Raw genomic sequence first — 11555 nt, 5'->3', positions numbered from 1 at the left:
ATGGGAGAAGCACAGGAGCAAAGCCCTCTCAAGTAAACACTGATTATATTACTACTTTCTGCCTCTCATTGCATTTACTTGTAATCAGTCTATGCATAAAGATAGCATAAAGTACTTTGATATGGAGTTTAAAAAAATCTTGACCTCCTTGAATGCTTAGATTTCTTGTTTATCACACATCCAACATCCAGTTCATAACACTATATTACAAATCAAAGTGCTGAACTACATTAATAAGAAATGTAATAATTACAGTTAAATGAGATCATCATCTTATCTGTGCTCAGCATTTTCCTAGTTACTCTTTACAAAATGTTGGGAAAACTAAAAATAAAAAGTGGTGCAAAAGAGTATTTTCTCTTAAATATACTCTGTCTAAATGCATTTGGAAATTGCTTTTCACTAGCAGACACATGAAATAATAGTGAATTTGACATCTATATCTGATGGATTTCATTTCCCTTTTGGGATAGTGCTAAACTTTCCCTATCAGAGATGGCCATTATTCTGGGTCCCTTAAAATACATCTGAAAACCAAAATGCACTAAGGGGGCCTCAAATGGCAAGTACTGTAGTTTCAAAATACATTGTCCAGATCAGGAACACAATGTATTTTGCTCTCCAAATTATATAGAGCAAACACCATGGATGGCTGTCTTGCAGGCACATGATTCTATACTTTTCCTAAATGTTGCACTATATTGCACATATATCAAATATAAAATCATGGATTTTTATGGCATAATTAAAATAAATATAGAATTACTTTGTTACAAAGACATGAATCAGAGATATATTTAAAATATCAGATTTTAAACTGTGTTTGTTTTTAAGGTTCCCAAATGATGCGATGGTTTACAGAGTCTGTATAGCTGCCCACTAGAATAAGTTTCATTGTAAATGTTCCTATTTGATTTAGGTTTAAAAAAACAAAAAATCAATGCTCTGCCTTAGACTACAGCAGGCACAGTAAATGATCTCTTCATTACCACAGTGATGGAAACCTAGAGTTCTGAATCATCATTTTGACTTTCTCAAAGGAATAAAAGAACCCTGCTGCAGGCTACAACTTCCATCCAATCACACAAAGACAAATCAGACTTCAGGCAAATCAGGAATCTTGATTTAAGCTTACCTGGACTTGGCTGTTTGCCCAAATTTTAAAATACCTTTTAAAAATTACCCAAAAAGCCATGTAAGTGTCTCTGTGTTAAAATGTATTTTGTATGAGGTAATTGCTATGAAAGGGTAAAATTATTTGATTAAAAAATTAACCCTGAACATAATTTTCTTTGAAAAAGTAGAAAGGTTAGCTCACAGGGTGTAGTATTCAGATATGTAGCTTGTGGGTGGAGTTGAGGTGTGCCAAGGTGCATAAATAGGTATTACTGAGGCTTTGCAGTTCACACTGAAACTTGGAACACTTGCCCAGCTCCTCTGACAAGTGGGAGGATAAACAAGGTAAGGCTATGAGCTCTTGCTTAGAAATGCACCTGTTAGAATCCAGTGAGCTTTGGACTCAAGTTACTTATTGCTGTGGCAGGTGAGAAATGGAAAGGGAAGAATGAAATTACTTAAAGCATATAGCTTGCCATAAAGGGGACAGGTGGAATAATACTGTCTCTTCAGTTAAAAGAACCAGAAACTTTATTTTCCTCTTGGACCTTCTCATGGCAATATCTAGCTTTGTACAAAAGATGCTTTAAGGAGTAGGTTTAATGCTGGTTGGTCATTGCTTTCAATTCTGCATCAGCCAGCAAGCTGAGATTTGTTTGCTCTTTGATTTCCTGTTTGACCAGTTCCTTTTTATTTTTTTTTCCTTCTTAAAGCAATATTTCCTACATAATGATCTAACTAAACTGTCTCTGGAGTCTGCTCTGAATCTCCACTGGGCTTCCTAATGAAGATTTACTAGATTTCCTCCCCTCTAAAGAGACTCTTTTTTTTTTTTCTAATCTAAACATCAGCCTATTTCCAAAAAAAAAAATTTCTTCTTGCTTTTTCTAGGCTGTTGAAGCCATGACTGAGCAGAGCGCCAGAGTCTATTGGGCATTAGAGCAGCAAAGGGTGATTTACCAGGCATTCTAACTCCTCTTAATAAGCCTCCCTCATGTGGTTTTCCCCCAAAGCCCTGGAGAGAGGTAGCCTCACCATGCTTTCGCTTTTGCAGCCTGCATTTAAAATATGCCTGCTGAGGCTCATGTATCCATTTTGATTTTCCTATGTCTGTTCTGGAATACCTGTTTATCTTAAGTTTTCTGTAGTACCCCTCCCCATGCTGTCCTAGAGAATTTAGAGAGCAACTTTGAATCTCACAGAGTAAGAGTACTAAGTTTATCCCCTGTTAGGATTATTTAAAAGATCAAGGAACTTTTGATCAGACTTTCCAGGCTCCATCCTCACTCCTTGAGTCAGGCTGAGGAAGATATTTCAGTAGTAAAGCATCCCTTAAACTGATATGTTTGCAGTTTGAAACAAATCCTCAGTTCTAATCTGTGTTCAAACTCCGGCTCTGCCACTCTGAGATCCCTAAGGTAAGTAATTTTGCCCCTCCGTACCTCAGTTTCTCTGTCTGAGAAATGGAGTAAGCCCTCCTAAACTGACCTCCCTTACAAGGATGTTGGGAGATACCTTGTCTCTCTCATTTATAGAACACCTATTTATTGTGGTAATGAATAAGTGAGGTAATATCTTTTATTGGGTCAACTTCTCTTATAACAGTTTTATAATATCTAAGACACTTATTCATATTTGCAAGTGCTTTTAAACCATTAAATAATGGTACTATAGAAGTTATCTAATTGTCAAATCTCATTTATCTTATTGAGTGAATTCAATGTATGTAAAGCCACCATCAAGAAAAACAGAAAGAACTAGCATCAGAGTGAGTATCCAGGATGACTGCATTGAGATGGGATGGGCATATTTTAAAGTGGTCGCAAGTAACTTTTAAAGATTTTGGGAGATGATAGATTTCTTTAGCGAACAAATTATTAAAAATCAACTTTACTACTTATTCATTACATCCTTGAAAATGCAAACGAGCAAGTGTAGTTAATTCTAGCAGTGACTCAGCCCAGCTTCATATTTGTTACTTAGCCATTTATATATTGAAGGCTCATGTACTGTATGATCCTGCTGAGCAATTTCCTGGTTGGCATTCTGAGAAACTGCCAGAATTCTAAGGGTTTGTTGTCTTTTCAGCACTAGCCATGGAGAAGAGTTGTATATCTGTGTTCCTGCTGCTTGTTGCTGTCTCTTATGCCCTGGCTAAGAACGATGGCAAAAGGGATACAAAAGAAGTAAAAGAGACCAAACCAAAACTGCCTCAGACTCTCTCCAGAGGTAAAAACTTGGTTCATTCTCCCAATCCTAGCTCCATGAAAGTCTTTCACCCCTCAATCTGCTTCCATTAAATCCTATTACATTTTTAAATAGCTGTCTGGCCTGCAGTCCCTCTCCTTTCACCTGCCTATATAGTTACAAATATTTTTTTCTCTGGCCTCTAAATATAACCTCCCCCGCCGCCCCTGGCACCTCCCAGTACTTTTTCTCCCAGAAGAGATTTCATCTTCATCCAATTAGAACACCCTTTTTGGCAGCATATTCTCTCAAAGTACTTCTTAGTATCCTTTACTTCATATTTCAAGCCTAGATATAATATTCTGATTGCTAACAACTTTTAAAGGTAATTGGTATGTCATTTTTCTTTAGGGTGGGGTGATAATCTTATCTGGACTCAGACCTATGAAGAAGCCTTGTTCAGAGCCAAGACCAGGTAAAACAACTTTTTTTTTTTTTTTTTTTTTTTTTCCCTATCCTGGCCACAGGTTTCAATGACGCCATCTAGTGTTATCTGATTTACCTGATGCCTGTGGCATTAGGGAAAGAACTCTGACGACCGTTAGAAATCTGTGCTTTCGTTAATTGTCCTTCACAGTCTGAGATGATCTCCCTCATCAGCAGTGGCTTTAAGGTTGTCAATAAGGAAAGTCTAAAATGAGGTGTCTTCTTCCATTTCAGCAACAAGCCCCTGATGATCATCCACCATTTAGAGGACTGCCCACATAGTCAAGGTAACATAGCTTTGAACATAAAGTCATCCTATTTTCTACCTTATGAACTCAAATACTGCTAAAATATAACATTGCACTCTAATTCAGTGGCATACTCCACTCACTTCAGTAGAGTTCTCTGTGGGCATTAAGGTCCATCTGAAGGATCAAGGCCTGACACCCAAACTAGACTTGTCTGAGTTGGACTGAAAGGCAGAACTAAAATAATGTGGTGGGTTTGGATAAAATTCAAAATCAAATTTCCAGGAGATTTTTAGGGGTCTTGAATTTGGAGGGGAGAGGGGAACAGACTTATGCCATTTCTATTTGTTACGTCAGCTCTGTTCCAGATATCGCGCACAGGCTTAAAACTCTCCATTTTAATTCTTTCCATTGGATTTGCTAAAATCTCCTAACTCTGGAAAGTCCACCGATCATATCTGAATCTTTTCCTATATCATTTCTTGGCAAATGTTTGCGATTTCCCCTCTTTCTCCAAGTTTGTATTTTTTTATTTGTAACAATTGTTTGATATTTCTTAATTGTAGCACTAAAGAAAGTATTTGCCGAACACAAAGAAATACAGAAATTGGCTGAAAAATTTGTTCTTCTGAATCTTGTTGTAAGTTCTCCAGTTACATTTTATCAAAACTTCAACTAGCTCTACTCATGACAGTGGTTGGAAGCAGTAAACATATTTCATTAATTATGGTTTCTTTGACGAAGACAAATATTGTGTATCAGTTTAACCAGATGTAACACCAGACACTTCTAGTCATAACAGGGATAGATTTAACAATAAATACAGTATATTCTATAGCTATTACAATAAGATATACACAACAGTATAAGATTTTTTTAAAATAAATAAAAACATTGTTAAATATGACATCTGCAGATTTACCATGTTCTTTGGTTAGTGTATTTCTCAACATGTAGTTTGAAGTATTAAAGTTTAAGTTTGATAGCCAAGAAATTATCAAGTAGAAAGAAAATGTTCTGTTTGTGCTTTTTATACTACATGATCTGCAGCAATCTTGACTTAGAACCTTATCACTCTTGTTCCAGTATGAAACAACTGACAAACATCTTTCACCTGATGGCCAGTATGTCCCTAGAATTCTGTTTATAGGTGAGTACTGTTGGTTTTAATGACACAGCCTCCAAGGATGATATCCATTTTGAAGTTATAGAGGCTGGGTTCCCCCAGCATGATACAAACAAGGAATGCTCTGCATTGTTAACCGGTTAATACCAAGAGAAGAATAGAATCTTTCATTTTGTTTTGCTGAAACGAACGTGACAAAACAAAACTGGAATTAGGCAGTAGTGTGTGAGTCTTATTTGGGCAGGGGGGGAGACTTATGTAGTAATTAAGAAGAAATATATTTTAATAATAATTTGTAACGTGTTCTAAAATAGAGATGAGTACACTAATGAGTGCTTGAGTGAATACCTGACTCCTCATTTATGAATGAGGAAGAGGCAAGCTAATTTGAGCACACTACTTGGCCCATGAACCACGTGTCACCTAAGGCATGTTTATATATGCTATTTTATGTGTTCTTACTTCTATTTTGTCCTGAAGACTAAATGGGCCCCTGACTGGACTCTGCCTTCAGATTTTCAATCTTGCCAAGTATAGGTGAGATCAAAGCTCTGTCAAGACATTTGGAGCATCGTACAGTGTGTAGGGTGGCTATTGATGCTCAGAACAGATATAGAGATAGTTGACTCCCTTCTTACTTCTCAAAGCAGTTTCTGAACACGAATAACCAGTGAAGTGTTTTCTCTTTTTAAATAAAATTTTGAGATTATAAAAGTAGTAATGATACAATATGCTAAAAGGACCAGACTTTCAAAGCTAGATGTACTGAGTTGTGTGCCTAATTAATATGTACCTGACATGCACATACAACTGAATATTTAGGTGTATAACTGGCCACATCCACGCATCAAGCAATGGTGCAAGCACTGCTCATGCATAGCTTTGAAATCTATATTGTTAGATGTATAGCTCATAATCTAAAAAAAACATCATTAATACTACGGCTGTCTTTCACTCACTACAAAAAGTAATCTCACTTTTTTCTAAACTCCAACACATATTTTAAACCCAGAATACCCCTCTAATGGGCAAAAAACAAACTGTCAGGAGGGTGATAAGTGTGTGAGAGAGAACTTCTATAGGTTTCTCTCATGGAGTTTTCATCAGATAACGCCAATACATACGGGTGAGTCTGCCGTCTCCCCTCGCAGAATGGACAGGGAAGTTGGCTCTAGAAAAGAGATTTCAGGTAGCCACAAGAGGCCATATGGACTCTGACTCTCTGCCCTCTCTCTGGCTCCCTGACAGAAAAATTCCAGAGGGTCTGTACTGCTGGGGACTCCTCTGTCCACTGCTGCCCCTGGAACCACTAACCTGAAGGGTATGGTGGGGAACGAAAATCCCAGGGAAGATTTCCAGGTGCAAAGATAGCTCCACTTGGGACTTAATACAGCCTTAAATGACACTAATCTTAGACAAATTTCTTATGGGGCTGGCAAAGGATACTGTAAGTGGCTCTTTCTCCCTCATAAGGGCCTTTGCTGGTTCTGGGATGGGCTTGCATGTGGATCACGTTGAGACAGTTTTTCTTTCTGTTGACCAAAGTAAGGGGCTAAAGGAAGATGTGCATTGTTACAAATATTAACAGTTATGAAGAGACACATCAGGGTAATTCAAGTATCATGTAATGAAGAGGGATGTAAAATTGGGCAACTGCACTATTCAGAACTGAATTTTCCTGATCGGGTTTCAGAAACACTGGGGTTTTATTCACGCCATTTAGAAAACATGAAGTATCAGCTATTGGAACAACATACTCCATCTTCCTATATGTATATATGCAGCAAGTAAAGGTATAGACTTTTCAAGAACATAAGAACGGCCATACTGAGTCAGATCAATGGTCCATTTAGCCCAGTATCCTGTCATCCAACAGTGGCTGGTGCCAGATGCCTCAAAGGGAATGAACAGAACAGAGCAATTTATCAAATTATCCATCCTCTGTTGTCCCGTCCCAGCTTCTAGCAGTCAAGAGGTTCAGAGACATCCAGAGCATGGGGCTGCATCCCTGACCATCTTGGCTAGCAGCCATGAACTTCTTGTTTGAACCCAGTTATACTTTTGACCTTCACAACATCCCCTGGCAAAAAGTTCCACAGGTTGACTCTGTATTGTGTGAAGAAGTATTTCCTTATGTATGTTTTAATTGCTGCTGCCTATTAATTTAATTGGGTGCCCCTGGTTCTTGTGTTATGCGAAGGAGTAAATAACACTTCCTTATTCACTTTCTCCACACCATTCATGATTTTATAGACCTCTATCATCTTTTCTAAGGTGAAGGGTCCATCTTTGAAATCTCTTCTCAGATGGAAGTATTTTTTTTTTCCCCATACCCCTAATCATTTGTTGCCCTTCTCTGTACTTTTTTCCAATTCAAATACATATACTTCTGCAATGGGAAACCACAACTGTACACAGCATTTGAGATGTGAGTGTACCATGGATTTATACAGTGGAAGGATAGAGAATACCCTATCTACCCCTTTCCTAATAGTGCCTATATTGTTAACTTTTTTGATTTGCCACTTCACATTAAGCAGATGTTTCCACAGACCTATCCATGATGACACCAAGATCTTTCTTGAGTGGTAACACTAATTTAGATGCCCATTAATTTCTATATATAGTTGTTTTTGTTTTCCAGTGAGCATTACTTTGCACTTATTGAATTTATTGTGCCATTTTGTTGCCCAGTAACCCAATTTTTATGAGATCCCTTTGTAATTCTTAGTAGCAAGCTCTGGACTCCATCTTAAGAAATTTTGTATCATTGGCAAACTTTCCACCTCACTATCTAACCCTTTTTCCAGGTCACTTATGAATACATTGAAACTTACAGGTCCCAGGACAGATCCTTGAGGGACCCCACTATTTACCTCTTTCTACTGTGAAAACTGATAATTTATTCCTATATTTTAAACAGTTACTGATCCATGAGAGGACCTTCCCTCTTATCCCATTGCTGCCTACTTTACTTAAGAGCTTTTAGTGAAGGACCTTGTCAAAGGCTTTCTGAAAGTCCAAGTACACTATGTCCACTGGATCACCCTTATCCACATTTGTTGAACCTACCCTCAAAGAATTCTAATAGATTGGTGGGGCATGATTTCCCTTTACAAAAGTCATAGAAGACTAGGGCTCGAAGAGACCTCAGGAGGTCATCTAGTCCAACCCCCTGCTCAAAGCAGGACCAAGACCAACTAAATAATCCCCAACATACTGATACTTCTGTTCTTTACTATAGTTTCAACCAATTTGCCTGGTACAAACCTGTAAGCCTAACTTTAGTGGATCACCTCTGTGTTTTTGTTTTTTGAATTGGCACTCATTAGCTATGTGCCAATCAACTGGTGCAGAGGCTGATAGTTTATGTACCATAGGTGGTAGTTTTGCATTGTCATATTTGAGTTCCTTCAGAATTCTTGGGTGAATACCATGTGGTGCTAACAACATTACTGTTTAACTTATCAATTTGTTCCAAAAGCTCCATAGAAACCTCAATCTGGGACAGTTCCTTAGCTCTGTCACCTAAAAAGAATGTCTCTAGTGTAGAAATCTCCCTCAGATCCTCTGTTGTGAAGTCCAATACAAAGTATTCATTTTAGCTACTCTGAAATGGCCTTATCTTCCTTGAATGCTCTGTTAGCACCTCAATAGTGCAGTGGCTCCACTGACTGGCAGACTTCCTGCTTCTGATGTACTCAAAAAGAAAAAAAAAAATTGCTGTTTAGTTTTTGTCTCTTCTTGTTGCTCTTCAAATTCTTTTTTGACCTGCTTAGCTATACTTTGTATACATTAAATATTAATATTGTAGACAATATAAAATAATTTCTTCTACTGCTTTTCCTCTCCTCTTTCCAGATCCCTCCCTGACAGTTAGAGCAGATATTACTGGAAGATACTCCAATCGTCTCTATGCATATGAGCCTTCAGATATTTCATTGTGTAAGTATTTTATTTCCCAGCAGAAGCTTGCATATACATTTAAACAGATGAATGTCTTCTCAAAGAGCCATGAGAAATGCTAGACCTGTTTTACTTATTGGTTGAAACATGATTTAATAGCCAGACCTGATTACATTCTTCATGACCTCTTGCTTATTTAGGGTTCAACTCTGACACCCTCACACTCTTCTGTGCCTTACTGAATGGATACTTGCAAGGGAAATCTATAGGATCATTTACAGTATAGAGGTGCCAGAATTAGGATTATAAAAACTACAGCTCATTTTTCAATAGTGTATATATAAAATGGGTACAGACAGCAGTTTTAACAAGAAATTAAATATATAAAGGGACACTAAATTAAAATTATTTTCACATAATTGATCCTGAGAGACCAGCAATATGGTTCTAGAGCATTAAAATTCCACCTGTTTGGAAGGAAGATAATGCATTTTTGTAGGAAGTTGCATATTTCATTGGCACTCACTTTGCATGATAGGTGGAACACTGGTGCTCTAAGAGCCTTTGGGGGCCACAGGATAAGAATCCTATTAAAGTTAATGGCAGTTATTAGTATCTTGTGGCAGAAGAGGACCCATCATTGTAATGGAAATTCAGAGTGTGTGTGTGGGGTCCCCTCACAGTTCAAGAGCAATTAAATTGTGTGAAATGACTGGACTCCCCCAGCTCCTCTTTGGAAATCATTAGTAGGGTAGCTTCTGCAGAAACTGTAATTTAAAACATGGTCAAGACTGTTTACAAGTCTTGGAAGAGACTGTAAAATGTATGATGGATGAAGACTTAGTACAATAAGGGAGCTTGTGACAAAGGTCTCTTCAGTAGTAACAGCACTTTCCCTAAAGTAACGTGTCACTAGCTGTATAACTGCACAAATGTAACGGTTCTTAATGTTTCCTTTCTAGTGTATTCAAATATGCAGAAAGCTCTGAAACTGCTGAAGACTGAATTATAAGGCAGCAGAAAAACTCATATGCAGCCAAGATGTCTGATCTTCCTGCTCTGCTCTATTCACTGGCATCAGTGAAGACCTTTTTTTAGGTTGATTTTAGAAATGCATAGCACTGGTTTATACGCATAACTAACTGTATGGTTTTTTTTGTTAACACTTTTGTACTGGATGGGATTTTAAGTACTGGTTGCTTTTTAAAAAAAAGCATAGAGAACACTGTTTCAACTGTAAACCTTGATTTTTTTTTTTTTAAGAAATAAATACACTGGACACCTTAATGTATATTGTCTTTTTTATGTGGCGTTATTCAATGCATTCAGATAGTCAAACATTAACAAAAGAGAGGCTACTTTTGTTATAAAAGGCTGCAAGAGGTTAACTTCCCCACTGTACCATCAAGATGCTAAAACAGATTATGCTTTGAAAGCCAGGGAGGCTTCTTCATCTCTACAGTTTAACAGCCATCTAAGATGCCTATTCCTCAGGCTCCTGTTGAGTGTATTTCCTAGTTCAAACACTAATTTTCTTTAAAAATTGGTTGTTTTAAGTGTAATGCAAGGATAGGGAAGAACAGCAGCAGCCCACAATACTGATTTGACCACCTCTCACAAATTCTAAGGAAGTTTATAGTAAAATGTCTAAGATAGTAAGAGAAAGAGTTTGACATTATTTGCAGTAACTTCATAGTACATCTAGTTCATAATACTAACCCAGAAGTTATTTCCAGATCTATTACTTAAACTAAATAGTATAAAATTATACTTGTTAATGCTGAACATTATAAGATTTCTGAAGACAAAAATAATTTGACTCTTTTGGCATGTTTAGTAAGAGGAACACCAGTCTGACAGTTGGGGCCTGTCAGTACAATTATGAATTCTAGTTTATGAAAATTGTTTCATGGAACTCCTGTATGTATCCATTGCTGACAAGACTTCAAGTGTCTATCTCCCAGACTAGGTACAAGGGGACATGTTAACCTTAATGACTGTTCTTTGACCAAACAATAAGTATGCTAAGGGTATTGTTGGAGCTGGGAGATGCCATCTCCTTCAGCTTTCCTGTAAGGGACTGGCAGTTGGAGAATGGAAAATTACCAGCAGGAAACAAAAGAAGCAGGTGCTGTTAGAGGGGCATATACAACTCAAGGGATTCAGTGGGACAGGAAATTTTGGGTAGGAGAGAAGGGCACTGACCAGCCTAGATCATACACTGCAGCAAACTGACCCTGAATAGCCCCAGAGGATTCTGACTCCAGCCCAAAGAATGTGCTGAAATATTGAGGAGAGCAAGGCAAGGCAAAAGTATGTAAAGTGTTGCTTTTTTTTTTTTTTGAAGTATTTCTCATGCAAATAAGTAAAGCGTAATGGGGGTTTTGAATCCTATGTAAAGTCTATGTTGCTATACCTCTCATGCCTTTGAAGAAGTGAACTTGAGGACCCACCACACCCTGAGTTCTGGGAGAATGTGTTAAGCT

General features: G+C 37.7%; 1 protein-coding gene across 2 annotated transcripts; it reads left to right on the top strand.

Moving 5' to 3' along the window:
* Positions 1-1388: 1388 nt before the first annotated feature.
* Positions 1389-10276, top strand: AGR2 (anterior gradient 2, protein disulphide isomerase family member). 2 transcript variants are annotated; one of them, XM_032801430.2, is made up of 8 exons: positions 1389-1461; positions 3205-3345; positions 3715-3778; positions 4024-4076; positions 4604-4677; positions 5124-5187; positions 9025-9108; positions 10032-10276. In XM_032801430.2, the coding sequence occupies exons 2-8, from the start codon at positions 3213-3215 to the stop codon at positions 10079-10081; spliced, it is 522 nt and encodes a 173-aa protein (XP_032657321.1). In that variant the 5' UTR covers positions 1389-1461; positions 3205-3212; the 3' UTR covers positions 10082-10276. The 2 variants fall into 2 exon arrangements, with proteins under 2 accessions (XP_032657321.1, XP_032657322.1); XM_032801431.2 differs by lacking the exon at positions 1389-1461 and adding an exon at positions 2351-2534.
* The last annotated feature ends 1279 nt before the right edge of the window (positions 10277-11555 follow it).

The sequence above is a fragment of the Chelonoidis abingdonii genome, chromosome 2 (assembly GCF_003597395.2).
Source record: "Chelonoidis abingdonii isolate Lonesome George chromosome 2, CheloAbing_2.0, whole genome shotgun sequence".
Classification (NCBI taxonomy): Eukaryota; Metazoa; Chordata; order Testudines; family Testudinidae; genus Chelonoidis; species Chelonoidis abingdonii.
Note: the sequence above shows the minus strand (reverse complement) of the source record. Positions and strands in the feature narration are given on the sequence as shown.

Excerpts from the sequence above, each read along its gene's own strand:
- AGR2 (XM_032801430.2), top strand. The coding sequence starts at position 3,213 with ATGGAGAAGAGTTGTATATCTGTGTTCCTGCTGCTTGTTGCTGTCTCT. Across the intron at positions 5,188-9,024 it reads CCCTAGAATTCTGTTTATAG|ATCCCTCCCTGACAGTTAGA; the intron begins GTGAGTACTGTT and ends TCCTCTTTCCAG. Across the intron at positions 9,109-10,031 it reads GCCTTCAGATATTTCATTGT|TGTATTCAAATATGCAGAAA; the intron begins GTAAGTATTTTA and ends TTTCCTTTCTAG.